Source organism: Coloeus monedula (genome assembly GCF_965178545.1).
Source record: "Coloeus monedula genome assembly, chromosome: 1".
Lineage (NCBI taxonomy): Eukaryota > Metazoa > Chordata > Aves > Passeriformes > Corvidae > Coloeus > Coloeus monedula.
In genome coordinates, this window is record NC_138781.1 from 68,143,985 (window position 1) to 68,166,696 (window position 22,712).

General features: G+C 38.8%; 1 protein-coding gene across 1 annotated transcript in view; it reads right to left on the minus strand.

The window, feature by feature from the left end:
- Positions 1 to 21,757, minus strand: part of DTNBP1 (dystrobrevin binding protein 1) — a 63,420-nt gene extending 41,663 nt beyond the window's left edge. Inside the window, exons 1-6 of the mRNA XM_082284990.1 lie at positions 21,661 to 21,757; positions 18,334 to 18,384; positions 15,355 to 15,405; positions 14,607 to 14,667; positions 11,913 to 12,045; positions 5,583 to 5,715 (exon numbers count right to left, since the gene is read on the minus strand). Coding sequence (XP_082141116.1) covers positions 5,583 to 5,715; positions 11,913 to 12,045; positions 14,607 to 14,667; positions 15,355 to 15,405; positions 18,334 to 18,384; positions 21,661 to 21,716 — 485 coding nt within the window. The 5' untranslated portion in view covers positions 21,717 to 21,757. The remainder of the gene's footprint in view (positions 1 to 5,582; positions 5,716 to 11,912; positions 12,046 to 14,606; positions 14,668 to 15,354; positions 15,406 to 18,333; positions 18,385 to 21,660) is intronic.
- Positions 21,758 to 22,712: the final 955 nt, after the last annotated feature.

Below are 22,712 nucleotides of genomic sequence, written 5' to 3' on the forward strand. Positions count from 1 at the left end.
ATTGTGCCAGAGAGAAGATACAACTTGTATCTCTTCAGGCACCCTCAACATATCCCTTTGACGTAGGAATGCAAAATCTCCCTCACAGAAGAGTTGCCAATGAATGCATTTAATACTTTCTTTTTTTTAAGCTACTTTTAAAAGAATTTGCTTTAAATGCAAGTGGAAAGGAATTATGAAAGGTCTCAGGAAATAATTAATAGCAAAGAAACACAGAATTTATCAGGAGGCACAGCACAGAGAATGAATTTTAGTGTGGTAATGACAAGCACCTAAGCCCTGTTCTTCTGCCACTAGCCACAATGAATTAATTACATATATAAATAATGCATTTTTGAGGTGAGGGAGGGTACAAAATGATGATTAAGGCAGCCCTGAACCATCTGTTCCTATTATTGGTACAGTAAGTCTGGACAAAGAATGCCTGGTATTAACAGCTTGACAGGATTTGCAGATTATGCCCACTAACAAGCACCACGTAAAGGTAGAGATAAATTATGCAGGATTGCCATAATGTTTTAACATTTTCGAGGTAATATTATTAAAAGGTGCTGTAGGATACAGAGGATCCAACACAAACATTCAGTCTTTTATTACAGATCACAAAAGCCAAAGAAAAATATATTTTATTTGCCTATTCAAAAGAAAACAAAGACTATAAGGAGAAGGTAAGCATCAAATCTCTTTGTAACAATGTCACTGTGTCCCTGTATCAAGCAAAAATCACCAGAGAAAGGGCAAAATTAAATCAACTTAAAAGTGACATAAATTATAGTGCACATTCACACTTTGCAAATAAGAGAAAAAACTGCCAAAACCCCCGCAATCTTCAAATCTGCTGTGTGTTCAGCCTTGCCCGATGTTTCCAAATACTGGGAGCACTGAGTAAAATTCACTAATAATGAAGGAGCATACTCCTTTGGGTTTGGCGTATGCAGACTACTGTAACGCAAGAGTTCTTGCAAACAAAAGAAAGTTCAGAGCCTTCAAACTACAAAAAAAGTGAAGCAAAATTGTCCATGAAACTCCTCCAAAGCTTGTGGAAGTCTCTTCAGGATCAATAAGAATTCTCATTCCGTGTGTCTGCCCAAAGAAGTGCAACAACTGATGGCCATAAAATTAATTCCAGCCAGTTATCACCATGAAAACACTTGCTGCTCATTGTGCTGTATGCAAACTCATGAAAAAGGATAGAAAACATCTTTGCAGCACAAGTGCAGAAACTTACACAGTGCCTCATGAAAACTCAAAGCCAGTCATCCACTGCACATCTACCATGGAAACTGCCCTGAATAAAATAAAAGTTCTGCATCCAATCTTGCAAAAATGTTTATTTAGGTACCCAGCTAGATGGAGGTGTAGCAGCTCCAAATCTATACCACTAAGAGACTGATCAAAAAGAGTATGGCATGAAAATTTACACTGATGAAAATTTACACTGACAAAAATTTTGATGAGAACTATGAAACATGTAGCTGAGATCCCAGAAATAATTCACAGTACACTTAATGTTAGAAAGAAAAACATACTTGTTTGAAACATCTGCAACAAAGGCGCATATACACTTTTTACATATAAAAAATTAAGTTTAAAAATTACATGTAAAGTTTGAAAGGGTTATGAAGGTAAAATTTAAATGTATCACTGCCAGGTGGGAGGGAATCATCACTGAGGATGCTGTACAGTACAGAGTACTGCTCTAGCCTGCCACTTGAGGAATGCTATGGGATCTAAACAAGAGCTACAGATATGGAAAGTTTTTTTTTAATTTACTCTTCAAATGTTTGTGTTGGTCAGGGCTAAGATAAGCCACCGTATCTACATCCAAACAACCCTTACTGTTCCTTTTGTTCCTAAAGCAATTAAAAAGAGGAATAAAGTCTATGGAAGAAAACAACAGTAACTAAGACATGTCCTTACACACATCTCTGATCTACGCAATGCTATTGCCATAAATTTTATACTCTTTTGAATGAGAAAGTAAATCAAACATTCTTCTCCCCCTGAAGCACTGAAGCGCCATCATGGTATGGCAATGCATCCAACAAAAACTATGACAACCTGTCCAACTCCTCACTCACTGCACTAATTAGGAAAGCATGGGGTTACACATTATTTGACCACAAATAAACCTCTAAAATACAAAAATTGGGAATAAACACACATTTAAAGACTCATTTTCTCTTCAAATAAAGCATTTGTTTAAATCTCATCAAAAAGGAAAAACAATAGTCCCACTAAGGTTTGAATTTCAGATTTTTACATTTATTTTCCTTCTATGTCTGTTCTTAAAGCTGACAAATACTGAAAAATAGAGAGGGGTCTTAAACAAGATGTCCTTAAAAAATTAACATTCAGACAATTATGTTTCAAGTCAAATAACACACAGTAAAATCTATTCACTCACTTCCAATGACAAGGACTCTGCTATTCCCAATGTATTCCTACAAAATGCTATAGTTGGGCAGCTCCTTTTAATTGCCAAAATAATTAGAGATTTCTGTTTTTCAAAACATGGTGATCTCTCTGAAATGGACACAAATGGTACCAAGAGCTTCATAGGAAGTGTAGCTTCAGGTCAGAAACATTTTATCTTACACCACAAGGCTGCCACTCAGGGCACATAAAAAGACGACACAGAAGTGAGCTCCTGACAGTGCTTCCTAAAGGACAGTGTGCACTTGGGGAAGCAAGAATTGCCACATGAGACTAAAGAGATACAGAAGGTTTTCTGCAATCATAATATCCTCAGTAGGAGAATGAAGGAAAGGGAAGAAGAACTGTGCTTGAGTGAAAAAAGACAGGAAACAAAATGACATGGTTTAATCCTAACATACATCCAAAATTGCAGACAGACTAACTAGAGAAAACAAGGGTAGAATCTAGACTTCATACAACAGTACTGGTACCCTGATCAATGGATTTAAACACAAAAAAGAAAATACTAAAATTCCAGAGATAAGCTCACAAAAAAAACCCCAGGCCTCCCAAACACCAGGCTTTTAAATAACTTGGGAAAGATCCTGGATTGATGAACCTACTTTGAAATTAGTACTCAACACAATGACAAAAGGGAAAAAAATTGATCTGTTTGAACTGAAATAAAGTTGCTCTATTTAATAGGTAGACTTACTTATTAAAATAAGTTCCCACAGTTACCATAAGATGCATTTCAGAGGTTTAATGTTGACCTAAAGCACCTCCTTCTAAGTCTTTCATATAGGGTTTTTTCAAAAGATTTGAAATACATGAGCCTCTAGCCTAAGCTCTACAGTGACTTCATAACAACATTACGTTTTGTTACATGCTTAAAATAACCAGAGTTTCTAGAGTTCATATTCATCTCAGTTTTCATTCCTATATTGTCAAAATACATGAAATACTTTTTTTTTTTTTCAAACACAAAACCATTCAGTCCCTGAAAATAATTTTTGTGCTAAAGAGAGAGCATAGACTCCTGAACCCTGCCCCCCTTGATTCTTTCAGCTGGTATCACAGTAAAAACCCCAAGCTCTAAAGAGAGGAAGACAGGACACGAGTTCCAAGCATACACCACAAATCACACTCACGTCAAGTTAACCGACTGCTCACTCTTCAAGTACCTACAGTGGCAAGTGTCCTTCCTGTAATTGAGCTAGCACTTAATTTCTTACCTAAATAAATACAGTGGTAATGATCAACCAGAAATTACCTGTATTCTTCCTGTTTTGCTAGCTCTGACCAAATGTAATCAGCTTATAATTACCCTAAGTAGCTTGCTTAGCATTCTATTTATAAAACTGATTAGATGCTACTAAGCAGAGCAGGCAATGGTTTAACACTTTATTTTGATGTTGAAAGCAGAGGCTATGGGAAAGGGAGCAAGGATGGCAGAGAGAACAAAATCCACTCAGAAAACCGTAGAAAGATTATTATTTGGGACCAAATCTGTTGCTTTACACACATTTTAAATTTGTGTTATTTGGTTCAATAGCACATATTTAGAATTTTGGAATTATTACCCTTAAATATTTAGATTACTCAAGTAGGTCTGAACAACTGAATATTCAGCCATACTGTCTGCTGTGGACTCTTCCTGAAGAGAGAATATGGAATTGCCCTGACCTGGGAAAGAGAAAATCCAGGCTGCAGGAAAATTACAGACTACTGCTGAGGCCCTGTCCTGAGGTTAAGACAACTGAACAGAATGTGAAAAACTAAAGGGACATGACATGAGGAATTGCCAGATGTGACATAATATAATAAGATACTGACAAAAGCCACAGACAGCACCACTAGGGATGATTGGATTTTACAGGTGTTTAAAGGGGAGTTAGGTGAGAAACAGCCAAATTTCACAGAAAGCTGAAGGGGAAGCTGTAAGGTATTGGAGGTAGAACCTACAACACCAGCACTCCTTCAGTAACTGGATCTGTAACACCATAGAAGGCTAAGATTCCCTAGATAATACATGAGGACCAATAGTGAAAAAGTAATCAGGGGTGAATAGGTCTTTTGGGAAAAGACTGGGATTTAAAAGAACACATAAAAATAGAAAGAGCTACAAAAATGGCAAGAAAGGTCAAGAAAAAGAACACAGATAAGCTAAGCAAAATGTGGCCAGTGCTGTCTGGCACAGTCCTGCTCTTGATCACTACCTCCTCATCAGAACTGTGAAACAAACCAGCTGTTCTGCCCTTACCATATGTATCAAACTTGCTTCCACAACCAAGGAGGGTGCCAGGGTGCTTCCCCTGGCTAACAGTAGGACTCCTGCCTGGACAGATCAAGTAACCTGGTTATCCCCATGTCAGTCAACACCCACATCTACCCACCCCTCCCTACCAGGCTGTCAGACACTGTCTTTTACAAACTGCTCAATTCAACTCATTTCCTAATTTATATAATGAATGTAATACTGCTTTTCTTATCTCCTTATATTAGGCTATTTTTGGCACTGGCAGTAATAAAAATCAAGCAAGTCAACAGTTTAAGTCATTTAAGCACTTAATATTTTTCTCTTGCTACTTTATCTTTTAGGTAAACCTGAAGTTCACGAGTTCAAAGTTCTGAATTTTCACACATACTGCTGTAAGTTGAACTTCGATTCCAAGAATTAATGCCCTGGTTTTCCAAGTAAGAGAATGGCAGGAGATTAATACCTTTCATACAGAGTGAAAGGCACTGATATGATATGATGGAACTGAAAGGAAGATAGAGGAAAATTCAGTTCCTAAACTGTCAGGTACGTGGGAGAAAAAAAAAAAGAAATCCATAAACCAGGGCAAGGGATTAAAAGAAACATCAATTCATCTGTGCTTATTAACAACAGCACTTATTCCAATTCTTTGCAGAGAATAATAAACATGACTTCATCTTAACAACAATGTAGTGATAATTTTCCAAACACACGTACTCTTTATTCATCACTAAGACATTCAATGAATCAACTACAAATTTGCAATGTCCTGACTATTGTTTCTTTAAAAGATTAAAATAGAAGGGATTATACTCTATACGAGGGCGGGGGGGGGGGGGGGGGGGGGATTACAAAAGGTTTATAATATATGCTAATTTCTATTTATAACAATTGTTCTATTTACCTTTTTGTTTTCTTGTAGTTTTCCAGCTGTAGTGTCTGCATACATTTGTATCTTTCCAATTCACACTGCTCACATAGTTCCTCAAGACACAGCAGATGATTCTCCATTTCCTCAAAGTTCGCCTCTAGCTGGGCTATAAGAAATATTTGTATGAATATCAAATTGCATCAACAGACAGACAACTCACCTGAACTGAAGCAGGATTTAGTAAAGGTAAATAATTAACATGGTAATAACTACACACATATAAATGGCTCCAAAAGATAAACAAATCTCAGCCCAAATCCCACAGTAAAGAGTGGCAGCAGAGCCACGTTGAAGGGAGATCTACCTGAGGTTCCCTTGTGGTAAGATGCTGAAGCACTCTACTTGCCCCAGCATCGTGGTCTCACAGGTTTGTGGTCTATATTTGAGGAAGAGAAGCATGCAGGACTCGTACTTTTCCTTCTTGAGCAGACTGTCAATTTAGCCCTTCCTACACAGTACCAGTCCAAGGAATAAAGCCGTGCTGACCAAAGCCAAGTCAAATCTTCATTTATTCAAATGAAGCAAAAGTAAAGCATACGGGAAGGATTTTAACTTTCACATGGTCTCATGGTAATATAAGTAAATATGTATTTATGTCTCTGAAGACAGACCCTTTACTGATAGCTAAATATAAAGATTTACCTATTTCACATACACGTAAATTTTACAATTAAATCTACCTATTTTACAAACACATCTCTAGATCTCACCTTTAAACATAATTGCTCAGTCTCAACTTCAAATAGATCTTGTCTATGACAAGTCTTGAGAAAACTGATCTCATCTCATAGCTCACACTGCTTTGAGCAGAAATTCCTGGGGTCCCTCCTCATCTGAATTAACCCATGTGAATCTTGTATCAAAGGATTACTCTCCCTGACAGTGATTAGTGCTAAATTTCATTTCTCTCCTCAGGATTCCACAGTGGAAAAACTATCTTCCCAAACCCTGACCAGCTAGTCACTCTGGGATGGAACTGTGTAAATTACAGGACTATTATTTGTCTTTTTGCCAGGATTTCTCCTATACCAGAGAGAAAGTAAATTGCAGGTGTAAGAATAATTCACATTTTTACAAACAAATAGCAGCCAAAGTTAATGTATTTTGAATGCTCAAAAGAAGGAAACAGTAAGCTGAAGGCATCAGTCCAATCTTCCATTCTGGATTGGCCATTCTACTTGAAGCCTATCTTGGACTACACATAATTTCAACTTCCTTAGCCATTGCTCCATTATAAATAGCCATCCTAAAAAGGTTCCCCTAAAAAAGCAGAAGTTAAGACTTCATAAGCAAATTTCCTAGGGTAAATATTCATATGTTCACCTTCACTTAACACGATTTTTTTAGTCTCTAACAAGTAAGATCCACAACAGTAAGAAAGGGAAACATGAATCATATAATCAGCAAATATTTCCCTTAATTATTTGCCTGTATACAGATCACTGAGGGGACAGGGGAGGGACTGGCAAAAAAAATAAAGAAAGGCAGTTGACAATTAATGCAGAAACAAGTCTGAGAGGAAAAAAATGTTTTCAGTTCTACATCTTGTGATGTGGAACACTCATTGTTTACCACATACTCAATTTTCTCTCACAAAATCCTGATGCATTCGAAGTGTAATATCATGGTTACAATTATAATTGGCAGGCCCTTTCTGCTTAAGAAATGGACTTCTCTGAGTGTATTAAAATCCAAATACTTATACTGTGCTAACTTGCTTTTCAGAATGATTGCTCCCTTATTAATCTGCAAAATTCTTCAACACAGCAGGGCTGAAGACAATTTTGTAAGGTACCTATCAACTACTGTTTTTTCCACATAAAAAACCTACCACCTGCTTTGCTGTATTTGCTATTGAAATAATATTAAAAGACAACAACAAAGGACAGGAAAATAAAGAAGATAAAGAAAAGTGAATTCTAGAGAGCAACTGATTCCTAGCACTAGAATTTGAGCAGCCTCTAGTGGGAATTGCAGAAAACACCGTGCTCCTGAAGAACAGGAATGGACACTAAAGATCTCACCAGGAGGCAACAATCCTGCTTTACTGCAACACAGGTTTCAGAAGTTTTTTTCCTTTCTGAAGTGAAAGAAAAATTGCATTTCACAATAAGAGTTTGAAGACAAGCTCTGGTGCAGTAGCACCAGCTTCAGCTGAGAATTAACATCTCTCTTACCCAAATGAGAATATATGCACTGTGCATACAAAGGCAATACCAAACAAACCCACAGATTAAATTGATTTGAAACTTAGGCTGTAAAAAACCCCATCTCCTCTAAATCTTTTTCAGATTTTAAAAAATATATTTACCTCTAGATTAAGAATTTTCATGTATAGCAATATGCCACACTTGGTAGAAATAGTATTTTTTATTAGATAGCTGAAAAAATAACTTGTTCTTTAGATCACATCACTCCAATTATAGCCTGTATTTCTTACATTACCACAAGTGTAACAACATTATTTGAAGCTTTTAATTTTAATTCTTCTAAAGTATGTTTCAAGTTTGGTCAGATGACATTACATTGAATTATCTTCCATCAGCACACACTGTTTTTCTTAGTTTACCAGCTATTAGATATTAAAGTACTTACTGAGAACACAACAACTTCAAATATTTTTACCTGAAACACTTTCTTTCTAAAGTGTACCTAATTTAAACTTACCACTAATTTTTCTAACTGAAACCTACGTTAGCTGTAGTTCTGTATGAGTACAAAATTTGTTAGAATAGCTAAATCACAGCTGTATGTCAGAAAACAGGTTTCCACTAACTTTAGATGTATCTTTCCTGCACTGTCCCAGCCACTCAAACAACAGAAACCATGCAGGAGTATTAAAGACATTTCTACAAAGCTCATTTATTTCCTGACTAAAAGGCAAAAAGCAGAAAGGATGGAAGCAATTACATCAAAGATGTTCCCTCTACCTCTAGGCCACACAGGGGCAGATATTACTAAAAGCTTAAAATGAGCAGTGAAAGACATATATGAACAGAAAGAGTTCAATTCAACTGCCACAAAAAAAGGAAAGAACTTTATATAATTACAGTTCTACTAGTGCTCAATTTTTATCTGTTTTTACAGAAAAGATCTTAAACCCAGCTAGTATTATACCACTTACATGAAGTTAAAGCAGCTTCGTTGCTGCAGCTACATTGCAAGTATCCTAGGATCCTTTTCCTTGTGTATTTAATCCTCAGACACCTCCAAGTTTACAGCACCAAACTGTATGCCTTTTATACATACATATCTCTACCTCTCTGCTGAAGTGTTGTGCCCTGGAGCCTAAGGAGAAATTCCCTGTTGAACACAGCTATCTTTACACTATACTATTTGAATCCCCTGGTTTTATGTAAATCTTCCCAATATTTTCCGGAATTTTCTCAGTAAAAGATAAACGCAAATTCTGAAAAAATTAGACTGAATTTTGCAAAGCTAGAGAATGGCAACTTTCATACTCGATACACAATCTGAAATAAAAAAGACTAACTTTCTGCTCAAGATTATAAACAAGGATACTTTTTCTAAGCAGTGCAAAAGGTCCTGCTTCTCCAATGGATTTTCACACCCACCTAGCCCATACTTCAAAAAAACCCCCTAAAGACTAAGAGGCAAAGGCTTTTATCTCCACAAATACACCCCCAGCCTTATATTCTTCCCAGTCCCACCAGTAAAATATTTCCAACCTATGTTGGATCTGTCACCTATGTACAAGACCAGTCTTTCCGAAACTAGTATCCAGTTAATGCTTAACATCTGATCTTTAAAATAAAAAAAAAGGAAAGGAGAAAAACAGGATTTGAATCAATGTTTGTGTGTATTGATTTGCTGAAATCAAAACAGACGTTTGAGCAAAATGCCACTGCTCAAACATAAAACGTATTTCATATTAAGATAGGTATGTCAGATATCGGTGAGCAGGTATTTTCTACAACATCTCAAATAAAAACTGCCTTAAGTGACGATTCCAATTTTTCACTTTGAAAGGGCAGTAACTGTCCTTTTCACTTTTACATGAGAGTAATTTTTTCTTCAAAGTTCTCAATAGCAGCTACAAGACGTTGCATAATACAATAATTTTATCAAATGAAGACACAGACTTTTTACTTCAAGTGAGGAATGACTGATAATATGAATATCTAAGCTAAAGAACTTCATAATTGCTAATAAAAATGTGTCCTGTAATACAGAGCAAAAGCTGAAGAATGTGTACATGAGTCATACCAATTTTAAGTAGGTCACTAAAAAGGTTCATTTCCATTATCTGAAATTTCTTTTACCAAAAGCAGCCAGGCTCCTCTATCTACTTTGAAAATGAAAGCATGAATACATTTATTAGAAACATATCATGTCACAAGACAGAACCATTATTTTGTTGAAATGATGAAGGTTAGACAAATTACATCTTGGATGCATAACCCAGCACTTTGCAATTCTATTTCCACTTTTTTTTTTTTACAGAATGTTTCAGTCATATTGAAAATTTACAGTCAGAGTAATAGTCATCTCTTGGAAAACTGAATACAGTTTACATTTATACGAAGCAGTTAGTTAAGAGTTACAGAAACTAGAAACAGTGAGTAGAATATTGCAGTAAATTTCTGTTGCTAGGAGGAACTAATAAGAAACTCCAGATAAACAATAAAACAGATAAAATCTGACACAAAAGGTAAAGCTAGAAGGTTTGGTTCAAATCTCACAGCCCTAGCAGTATACTTCAAAATTCATTAGCTTCCCTGAGCAGGCTGCTGAATGCTTCCTTAAATCCTACTTTTGCAGTATCAGAAATATTCTAGAGATATACCTCTCCAAGAAACTCTACAATCAGAGTGAGATTAATTCTAGTTCATAAAGCTGTATTAGGAATCAGAAGGTAGCCCAAATTCATCAGGATTTACAGCATTTGCAGTTATGAGCTAGAAAGGCAATTCCATTAGCTTTCTATTATATTATTTATCTTTGGGCTATCAGTGGACTGTACAATGATATTAAAACCAGTATTTTAATAAAACATTATATAAATTTTTATTTCCTTAGAAATTTTTTTTTTCAAAAAGCCAATATTAAATGGTTAGCACAGATGATAAAGCCTTATTAAACAAAATGGTATAAGAAAATTGTAATAAAAACTGGAATACATTCCTTGGTTCAGAATAAATAGCAAAGTTATTACCAGCCTACCTAGGAACAAAAGCTGATTTGTGCATGTCCACTGACCATAGCAGAATGAGAAATTAGCCTCTGAAGACAGAAAAGAACCCTCCTTTTCTTCACATCACATCAGCATGTAAATCCAGCCCACCCCACAAAAAAACAGAGCTGCAATTACATGAGGAATTTCTGCATGCTTCCCAGCTGCAGAAAGAAAGCAGAGTGCAGTCACGGTCCCTGGGGAACTTAGCTACCTAAAATCCATATGCAGACAGCAGGTTTTTTAAGCTTTAATTTGATGCACCTTGTATAGATTTCCATGGAAGCATCAAGAGACATGCTGTGGACAGACAGGGTTACTGCTTGTCAAATGCTGCATCCCCCTTTCAAGGCTCAGCTATGGTAGAGATTTTCAGAGACTAAGAGTCCCCAACATTTTTTTCCTAATTTAATTTTTAACAGTGAATCAACAGTTCTGTATGAGAGGTTCCAGAATTAGTCCACCAAAGTAGTCACCTTTTCATCTTTAAATTAAATGAACAGGTTAATATTTGATAAAGTTATAAAAACTGCAACCCACCTAACAAACTCAAAGTATTTCCTAATCTTAAAAGGCAGCATTAATATTCACCTATAGAAAAGCTGGGTATCCCTTCAGAATATCTTAACCCCATACATTAATTCAAACTATGGAAGTTAGCTTTGGAACCAACAGTTACTCAAAACCAAAGGCTTATGCCTTGAAAGTGTCCCTAACCAGGTAAATTTCCCCCCATCCCACCCCAAATGATGAGTTAAAACATTATTATATAAAATTACATAGACTCCAAAAGAAGCAGCTATATACATGAGTGTTCATACTATCAAAGGTTTTAACAATTTAATAAGACTTCAAGAATAGCATTTTTCAGCTGTTCAAACATCTGTCAGAATTATTTTTTTTCAAATAATGACACATACAAAATTTTAACTGCTGGGAGAGCAACCACTGCTACTTGTTGATCTTTTAAAAAAAACAGTTTGTTTAAGAACTACAGTTTTACCATAGAAAGTAAAATTAAATTTTATAACCACAACATTCACAACAGCTGAACTACCGCCTAATCCTCTGTACTAACTTGAATGCATGTTATGTCTGTAAGAACTTACCTAGGCTTGCTGTGAGGCATTCCAGATCTGCTAAAAACCCTGGTATTTGCTGAAGCTGATCCTGCAGCTCCACCAGACTGTTTCTTTTCTTCTCCCAATGTGCAGAAAGCATCACAACTTCACTGTCGACCAGCTGCAACAAACAGGTCTTTAATTGCAAATTTATTTACCTGTTTATGAGTATCTGGACTAATTTTTATAATTAATACATTTGGAAGCATAAGATCAGCACAGCAACCCCACAGCACTGCCACTTGTGCACTTCTCAAGTAAATACACAACATGCTCAAAAAATCCCCTGTATTATGGAATATTTCCATCAAAATGCATTGAAGAAAAATATGACAGAAAGTTATTTCTCAATATACTAATCAATGCAGGAAGTATTTTATGGATGTTATTAACTGTAAACAAGATGTACCTGAAATTTTGGCAGCAGGGTTGCACTGGTGCACAATAACAATGCAGTGCTGCGATTTTAGGCATATTTAGATGAACAGTTTAATGTTGCCAGCCATTCCAATTTCATCTTCACAACAAAACTGAAAACTCTGCACGTGCAAAATAGTCTAGAAAATTAAGTAAAAGGAATGACAAAGTTGCCTTTATAATAGTACTGCTCTTCTGCTCTTGTGATAAACTGCAGTAGTGCCAAGTGTTTATGAGCACATTTCTACATTAGCTCAATTTTTGTTCATTCTTCCTAATTTTTTCTTACATAATACGATAATGAGAAAAGGATACACTGCTTAAAAGTTTTGCTTATATAGGTCAGATTCTATGAAAAACACCAGGATCAAGAGATCTTAGGTAACAAGTGTTTCCCTTACATACAATTGACATGATTCAATTATTGTTTCCCTGCTCTTAATTCCATTACCTACTCCTCCTCTTGCACACAACTACAGCCTGTGGCTGTATCTGCATTCTGAATTCCTCAATTTTTATAGTTTTTATTTGCAGAAACTGAAAAAGCCTGAGCAATGCGCAAAGACGCCCCCAAATTTACAATTCTACCCACTTTAGATCCATTCTTTTTAAAGAACAACTTCTATCTTTTGCAAATTCCCTCAGCTATCTATCCCTGTTAAAAGAACATCCTGTTTCACCAGACAAGTTTTGGAAATTTGTTCCAAAGCCCAGTGAGAAATGGAACACTTCAGAAGACCAAACAGTCTTATTTTATAAAAGCCAGGTCTATTTTGGAAACTGGGATATGGTATTTATCTCAGTAAAACAGTAAAGCAAACAAAAAACCCAAACCAAGCCACCATAAGATGGGGACAAACATCACGAACATTTCAGCCCGGAGATAACTGAATGCAGCTGAAATGACAATCATCTAAAAGGACTATTTTGTACATGAAACTGGTAGTTAACATCTGCCATTTAACATGGTAAGACTGTAGGCTGCAATTAAAGCTTGAAATTTTCAGTTTCCTTCTCTATTCAACATTTATAAATAAGACAGCACAAGTAAGAAGAAATAGGACGCTGGACAAGTGCACCTGTAGGTCTTCTATGGTACAGCCAATCTTCTGTGCTTACACAGTTTTTATTTTCCACTTTTATAAAAAAAGTAACAAACAAAACTCCATAAGCAATATATACACTGGCTTATGCCTGAAGTAAATATCTGCATTTCACAGAAAATTTCAGTCTTTTTCAAGTTTTTTGTTCTCATTTTCCCAAGCAGCCATAATATATGGGAATAAGGTTATATTAGATTAATATATATGAAGCCTCTCATTGCTTTTAGAATGACAGCTTTTAAAGCGAACTATAGCAAGTATTATAAAATTGTGATCACATCATTTAAGAGACTGGCTAAAAAAAAAGATCATTATGAGCAGTAAAACATGCCAAACGGGCAAGGAGAACTCCATCTCCAATGCCTGAAGGTTTTCACTAGAATGCAGGGAAAAGCAGGGCCATTCCATTAGGCAAGAGAAAGAAGAACATAAGAGACTTTCTTTCTTACCATAAATACACAGTGTGTTACTTATCCATTGGAAAACTATACAGAGAAGTCTCCTAAGTAAACAGGAGAGCCAGGAAGTATGTACCCAGCCAAAGTGAAGGTTTCAGCCAGGACAGAGAACCCCACAGCTCAGTCCTGCTCTGAATCATGACCCAGATTACACTGCCCCATAAATATGGCTCGAAATTGAAAGCCTGGTGCTGAGTAATGCATTGGTAATACTTACTAGAAGTTTCCTTTCCTTTCATTCCACAAATAAACCACACTACTTATCACTTTGCTTCCAGGGCAGGAATAGTGAATGAAATGAGGAGAAAACACAAACACTTCCCAAATCTTTTCAGCTGGGCAATCCAATCTTGCTGTCCCTTGTGCTATAGGAGTGGGCAGCGAACAGTGTCAGTGCAACAGCCCTGCCCTGACACAAACCACTGAGGTGACTCAACCCCAAATACGTTCTGTACTTTCCCAGCCCCCCACACTGCTTTTAAAGAGCTACAGCAGTAACATGCAACATCATCTTTGCAACTGTTTACATTGCATTATTTCAGGTTTGCATTACATTGTTGTATACATTACTGTGTGAGTGAACAAGGCTGTGTGGGCGCTTACCTAGGGGCCAAGATTAACCCTGTAGGCTAGTACTAAAAATTTTTGTTTAAAATTATTTACACACTTCAGAATATTTCAAGCATGGCATTATTTTTTCTTACCTCTCCAGCTTTTGCACAATCTTTGGCTCCTTTATGAAGGGCAGCCCAAGCATCTTCATATCTGAAGAAAAGATAAATTACTTTTCTTACTGTGCTCTCCTTACCAAGGAATTCATGGATATCACTGTACTTATATTTACAGGTACTACCAGAAATTACAGCTTAAAAAGCTGTGTAAATCTTTCCAGTACTTACTGCTCTGCCAAGACAAATATGCAGTGAGAAACAATGTCTTTTAAAGAAAAAGTGATTAATACTCTTTAACCTGATAGCTGGCATTAAAAACTAAATGGACCCAGCAATACTCATAAGACAACACACTGCCTTAAACATTACTTGGAATCCAAGTTCATTAACAAAATGAAAAAAATTAACAAAACTGTAATCATACATATACCCCTTCCAATTAAAAAAAAAAAAAAAAAAAAAGACAGAAGGAAATGATATCAAACATGTCTAAGTTATGAGACCACAGACTGGGGCTCAGTGCATGCCTCCTTCAACCCTCTGCACTATAACATGGACTAAAGTCATCTTTCAAATGTGGCTTTTCCTCCAGAACTTCAGTTTCATTAACATGACAGCACTTAAGGATTGGGCAAGCTTTAAACACATTAGTCATTTGGTAACCACTCCACACTACTAACTGCAGAGCATCCAACAACCTATTAGCAACACTTTGATTTTCTTCTCCTTTTCTCAGTCTAATATAGGAAGCAGACACTAATAAAGGACAGGAAGGTCATACCTGCTTAGTAATTCCAGTCCAGCAGAAAACTCTGGCAAACACTGAACAGTTCTGTAAAACAAATTCCAAATATACAAAATCGTTAATAATAGAAGGCTGTTATAAAAAATGTGTGCACACAGTTGCACTTGACAGATATGCTGAGCACAGAAATGTTTCCTACTGTTCTTACTTGGACAAACATTTTGCCAATTTTGGTGTACAATGCATTACACAGTGTATCTTACAAGAATATTCCAAAGCTTTTTTCCCTTGTTGTTTTATGATAGCCTACTCTTACCTCTTTTCAACTGTGTCCATTAAAAACAAGTTTTATGAAATAATTTCTAAGTATAGTTAACAAAGATACAGGACAAAAATCATTTTAATTTAAAACAGAGCACAGAAATATTCTGAAAAAAAGACTACTACACAAGTTCATGTCCCTCAATACAAGATATTGCACTTAATATATCCTACACTAAAAATAAATACTAAGCTAAAGAACCTTTGCCAGTTTAATGCTCCATGATCTCTTATTCTATGCATACACTTTCATTAATAACAGCTTGAATTATAAAGACATCTTATAACAAGTTATAGAAAATTAACAATGCGGCATTTTGAAGGATGTGAAGATCTTGATGTCATCCAAGATTAGTCTCCTGGAAGATCACCCAAACAGACTGGTTTGCACTACCATCTAAATAACTTGAGTGGAAAAAAACCCAACCCAACTACCATAAATTAAACCTTTTTGTCCTTAAGGCAAGGGAAAAGTGACAGAACCAGTAAGGTGGAAAGGGATCCCAGGAAGTTTCTACTGCAATCCCCTCTTAAAATCAGGATCAGCTATGAGATTGAAGCAGCTTCCTCAGGAAGCTGTTCTCAGCTTTTCCTGCCTGACCATTTCTTGTTTCAACTTACACCTATCACCTTTTGTGTTCCCACCACACACCAGTTTCCTCAATAACCACTTCACAGGTAATGACAGGCTGCTGCTAGGTCTCCCAGAAGTCACCTATTCTCCAGGCTGAACAACTGCCCACCTCAGCCTTTCCTCATACACAGAGTTCCTGCCCCAGCCATTTTGGTGGCCCTCCACTAAATTGCTCCAGAATATTAACACCTTTCTCACACTGGGGACCAAACTGGACAGGGCAGTTAAAGTGTGCTGAATTCAGGGGACAATCACCTTCCTCAATCCCACTATCTGGGTCTTATTTGTACCACCCTATTAGCTCTTGGCCTTCCCTGCTGCAAGGCATGTCCCTGGCTCACATTCAGCCTGCTGTCTGCCAAGAAGCCCAGGGTCTTTTTAGCAAAGCTATGTCCCAGATAGCCTGTCAGCCCGGGTCTGCATTGTTGCAGGGGATACTTTCTTCCCAGGGAAACAGGAATTTGTACCTCTTGATTTTCACAAGGTACCTCTTGGCACATACGGTCCTATGGGCTTTTATGGATTGAGTATCTTCAGCCTATTTTCATTCACTACTGGTCAGTCTCCTTGAACCCTTTCACTAGGCACAAGGCACTGAAGCCACAAAGGCATTAAATAACTCAACAGCCTCTACATTTGCTGTAATTCACCATGCATCACCAATCCCATGATTTCCTTCAGCCTTTTATTACCCTTTTATGCAGGGCTAGAAGCTCTTCTTGTCCTTGACATCTCTTGTAAATGTCAATTCCAGGTGAGCTCTGGCTTTCCTAAGGCTATTCCAGCATGCCAGAGAGGTTATGAAGAGGCATCAAGAAGTTATCCCTGACACCCTCCCAGGACACTTCTTGATTGCATACTGATGTGTTGTCCTTCCAGCAGCTGGAAGCTATAGGCCCCCACAAAAAGGGGGGTTTAATGATAAGAGGATTCCCCAAGTTGTTTAGAGAAAACATCATTCTCTCCCTGGTGAGAGGGTCAGTGACAAACTCCCATTGCAACACCACCCTTACTGGTCTCTCCTTGGCTCCCATCCATATGGCCTCACCCATCCTTACAATCAAACTAAGCTGTGTTTATCCCTGAACTTTATCAGCAAAGCAGAAGCCACCCCAGCATTCCCTTGTTTCAATTTGTTCACCCAGTGCTTTTCTCAAAAACTGATGGATATTTATTACAGTACTCCAGAAGAACCAAAATATTATGGACTGGAAGTACACAGAGAAGGCAGTTGCCTAAAACAGTTTTATTCAAACTTTCCCCCATTCTTAGTCTCCATGCCTTGTCAATAAAACTGGTCTTGCTAAAAAAAAATTTACCTCCAAAACATCAGGATTCAGAACTTAAGACAGTTCATTTCAGATGCTTTATTTTTAGCACTGAGCTTGTGTATAAACTAATTTGAGTCTACATAGTGTGTTTTAGCAAGAACATGCTTGACACTAAAGCATATCTCAGCTGATCTGAAGAAGTAACTCTCACAGATGCCATTTCCAGACATCAAGTATTCTTTCCCTGTAGCTTACAGAGGTTGAAAGAGCGAGCAGAGAACTAAAATGCGGAGGACTGAAAAAAACCAAAAAACAAAACAATGAAAGAAAAATACCCAAACCAGCACAATTCTCAAAACTTCTTAAAACAGATAATTGAAGTATTTCATTACACACATATTTTCCACAATAAAAAGGCTCCTATTTCTGTTTTTATACTATAAAACCTCTGAGTTACAATTTTAGCATGAGATTCACAGAGACTGCAAACAATTACATTTCAGTGTACTGCAACCTGAATCTTCTATGAGGTACTACAATAACACTGCATATTCATTTCATTTAAATAGTAATTTATAAGCCGATTGACAGCCATTAGAAATTACTTAGGCCTATCAATGAAGGCTCTATTAAGCAAAGCATTTGCTTTGGTTAAGCTTTTCTGTTGTCAAAATAGTAAAGTTATATGCAAATGACCTTGTAATTGGCTCATATATATGAGCCTCTTCAAATTTTTCCTTAACAACAGCATCCTATATTAATGCTATATATTAAGACATTCAGAAGTACCTCTGCCTGCTTTTCTTTGCATCTCTTGATTTGTCACCCAAAGTCTTCAACCTACAAATCAAAACACAAATCCATTAGACATTTACAACACCAAAACGAGAGAACAAATTGTTTGAACACATAATGTGTTAATTCCAGCCTATTAGTTAATTTTGTTTCAGCTTGTTTCACAAATAATTCAAATTTCACTTAGTTTTGTGGAGACCTTCAGATGAATTTACTTCCACTGACACTGCTGCTAAAACTTGAGATTTTTTGTAGAAGTGCATCAGGCATTTCAGTATGAAAAGTTTAATGGGAGTTGTGTATACAAGTCATCCATCTCTTGATACAGTTTCCTTAGCAGACAGGAATTAAAGACCTGCATAGAAATAACCAATCCAGCCCTGAGGAATACCATTTACAGGAAGGCTTTCGTGGCAAGGAAAAGCATGACAGTCACACATACACATGTACCCACTTGCCACAAGTCTGCCAACACAAAACTAGCACAAGCTCAACTTTTCTTCTGCCAGCTTTCAGAATCTCTAGCAGCATCACCACAGTGCACTGCTACTGAGCATATCTGAGGCTTGTTTCACACGTGGTCCATTTCAAATTGACTGGTATCTTGCTCCTCGAAAGCTAAAAAACCCCCTCCAAAACAACCAAACAACCCTCCTCCCCCCAACTCTTTCCACTCTTTTTCGCACAACCTGTATATGCTAGTCGAGTTGACACAGTACAGTGAGTACAATGAGAACCAAAACCTCTGGCTATTCCCTGACCACCAAGGCAATGGCTGTCCTCAATCTCGAGGCCTTTTGGAGCCACAGCTGTCCAGGACAGTAAGAATTCGGAAGAAATAAAATGACACAGACACAAGCAAGATGAAAATGAGCTTTGAGAGCCAAAGATACCCTCCAGAGAGATCTGTAATCCTGAGTCACCCAGGGACTGAGAAACAGACTAATATACAGACATTCAGGCTGCTTCAAGGGGGGAGCCAAAGCACTCCCCCAGACTCGACCACCACATATTTTCAAGGAACTAAAGGAAACTTCAAAGCTCTACAGCAAAATAGGTGGTTGAGAATTTGAGAAAAGACATGCTAAGGCAGGTCTCCACACCCTCTCAGAGAACTGTTTACAACAGCTAAGCCAAGTAGCAACAACCACAGCACACAGAGGAAGAACCCCACTGCTGAAGGGAGCTGTGCAATTTGCCCTTCTCTGCTGCCATGTTCTCCAGTATGCATCCCAGCCTGAAATAGCAGCAGTCCTCTGCACCTATTTTGGTTGTTTTTCCTCCTCTTGCAAAAGCCTGCGAACAGGTAAATGGGTCAAAATTTAGATACCTTGCTCACAGGACACACAGAAATAGACAGCAGACACAACTGAGCAAGGAACGAGGCCACAGAAATGGCTAATAACTCCAAACTGCTCTTTTTAAACCATACAACCCCAATTTAATCTTTTTCATACATACATACATGTTCCCTTATTCCTTGGGAAGTGATATTATTTTCTTAAAAGCCCTGGAAAACCTTTCCCCTCACAATTTCAAGAAATTCAACTTGTTCTACTTTGCAAGCATTTATGTGAAGTTAACAAGTTGACCACAACTTGACACCTAAAATACTTTCTTTGTGTTTTGAGAATTTTACAATTTTAAGCTAAAATCTCAACATCACAAAATTACTTCTATTATTACTTTGGTGGGGCGCAGAACAGAGTAATCCAGAACACCAAGAAATGAGGTTGCACGGTCTAGGAAGGAAGAGGGGGCAAACCAGGTCAACTTGTGTTCTGGCTACATGGGGACACTAAAGGGAAAAAAAAAGACGCCTTCCACAGTCTCTGCCACTGTGGTTCTGAGATACAGGTTCCCAATGGCAAAAAAAAAAAAGATTACACCACAGATGAAAATACCACTTAAAAACAGGACACTGGAACAAGAGTTCATTAATGGAGCTGCCAAAACACAAAGATGGACATTATGAAATCAGGGACTGTTCTCAGGACAAAGCATTGCAACACTAGGAAGAAAGCAAAATAGAGACTACATGGAAACATACTGACTCCACTGCAGCAATATATGGAAACACAGAGTTAAATGATCACCAGATCTGGCATGTTATGACCTTTCTGTTGTCCTCTTTCACCATGTGAAAAACACCCTTTTCAAAAGAGCCTTAGACTACTGAGATATCAACTCCTCTGAGAACCAAAAAAAAAAAAAAAAAAACACAGACAGATAAAAAGCAATGCTTTTGTCTGTATTTTTAAGAGAGTTTAATATTCAGTTGCTGTCTGGTAAGATGAGACAGATAACATGTAAGCAATTTATCTGTTTGACTGGCAGCCTCTTCTATCAATTTCTCTTGACCATCACACACTGGTACAAGTAAGTCACGATGAACTATTTAAGTTTCTGAGGTACACAGACATTCCTCACTATATATAAATATTTACCATAGGGGTATTATAAGGCAGCCTTAACATCGCCAAGGACCACATAGTTTTTAAAAGTAATTGCTTACAACACGATACTCCCCCGTGGCTCATCATGAGCCAACAGCTCTGCAGCACAGGCATGACCTTGTCCTCCGGCCACTCGCTGACTTCCAATGACAGTCACTTGGACCACCTGCTTGTACTAAAAACAGGATCGACACGGGGCCTATCCAAATAAACCTTGTGAGGCAACATAGGGAGAATATCTTTCTACTTTTTTAGTGCAAGCGAGGGGCTGTTCCATCTGCTTATCCTGCGCTTCTTTTCCCCAAGAGACAGTAACTCATCTTCCAAGGAAAAGCAAGTTTCTCCATACAGCAAGCGAGCCCAGCAACGCTCTTTAAGGGATTACACTGATCCATAAAACCTTGAAGGTCGCTTACTTCATAAAAAATTCAAGCGCGCTAATTGACCCCATTCACATCTTCTCTCACAACAGCGGTCTATCTGCCCCTCTCTCCCTCCTTCCCCTGACCGCAGCTGCTTCCCGGGCACCGCGGCTCCTCCTCCTCCCCTGAGCCGCCCGCGGCACCGTAGGGCTCGCCAGCCCGCCATCAGCCGCCCAGCCCAGGCGGGAACACGGGGGATACGGGACCCTGGAGCCGCGCTTCCAGCCTGTCCCGGCAAACAGGAGGACACCGCGGGTGACAGACCACCCCTGGCAGTGGGTCCCGTCTGCGCAATCTCCTCCTCTTCCTCCCTCCCTGTGCCAGTCCACGCCTTCCCCGCCACCCGGTCACCTGCTTTGCCCCCCCGGCCCGGCCGGGCTGCGCGACGCGGGCCCCTCTCCCGCTCCCCCCGCCAGCCCCGCGGTGCCGTAGGCGATACCCACCCTGCGGTGAGGTCCTGCTGGACGCTCAGCAGCCGCTCCCGCAGCGTCTCCAGCATCTTCCCGGCCTTCCCTGGCTGCGAAAGCCAGCGCCGGAGGGCGGAGCGCGGGCGGGCTCGGCTACGTTCCCGCCTCCGGTGCCACCGCCCCTCAGCCCGCCCCGTCTCTTCCGCCTCTTCCGGCTCCCTGTGCATCCGCTCGAGGTTGGGAGCGCGGGGGTTTGCTGGGGGGAGCCGAGCCGCTCGTTCTGCGTCCCCCCTTGTGCGAGGGGGGAACTGCGTTTAAAGCCCGGGCGGTTTCAAGGATAGATCTTGAGCAGTGTGTGTTGCGGCTTTTCAGAGGTTATTTTAAAGCCCCTTGGCAGGTTGGGACCCTCACCAGAGTGATTTTGACATCAGCGATTGTAGCGTAGGAATGACCTCCTTAGAGAAACAAAATTGGTCAAGGGACTGGAGCATCTCTCTTATGAGGAAAGGCTCAGGGAGGTGGGCCTCTTCAGCCTTGAGAAGAGGCTGCTGAGGGGGACCATAAGGTCTGAAGGGAGGGCATCAAGAGGATGTATCCAGGCTCTTCTTGGTGGTGCCAAGCAATAGGACAAGAGGCAACAGGCATAAACTGATGCCCAGGAAGTTCTACCAGAATATGAGGAAGAACTTGACTGTGTGGGTGACCGAGCACTGGAACAGGTTGCCCAGAGAGGTCGTGGTCTCCCTCTTTAGAGATACTCAAGACGCATCTGGATGCAATCCTGTGCCGTGTGCTCTAGGATGACCCTGCTTTAACAGGGAGGTTGAACCAGATGGCGCACTGTGGTCCCTTCCAACCTGACCCATTCTGTGAACTCAGGGAATCAGACCTTGTGACAAAATCTTAAAAATATGGAAAGCAAAACCACCGGGTCTCCCTGGGGTTGCCAGGTTCTTGGAATAAGGGATAGATGACAACCTTTCAAAGTCCTTGCAAAGCAGGTAGTTGAATTATTTGTCTATGGGTCCCACCACTATTTTCTTTGGAGACTGCTGGACTTTTATAGATACTAATGATTCCTACAAATA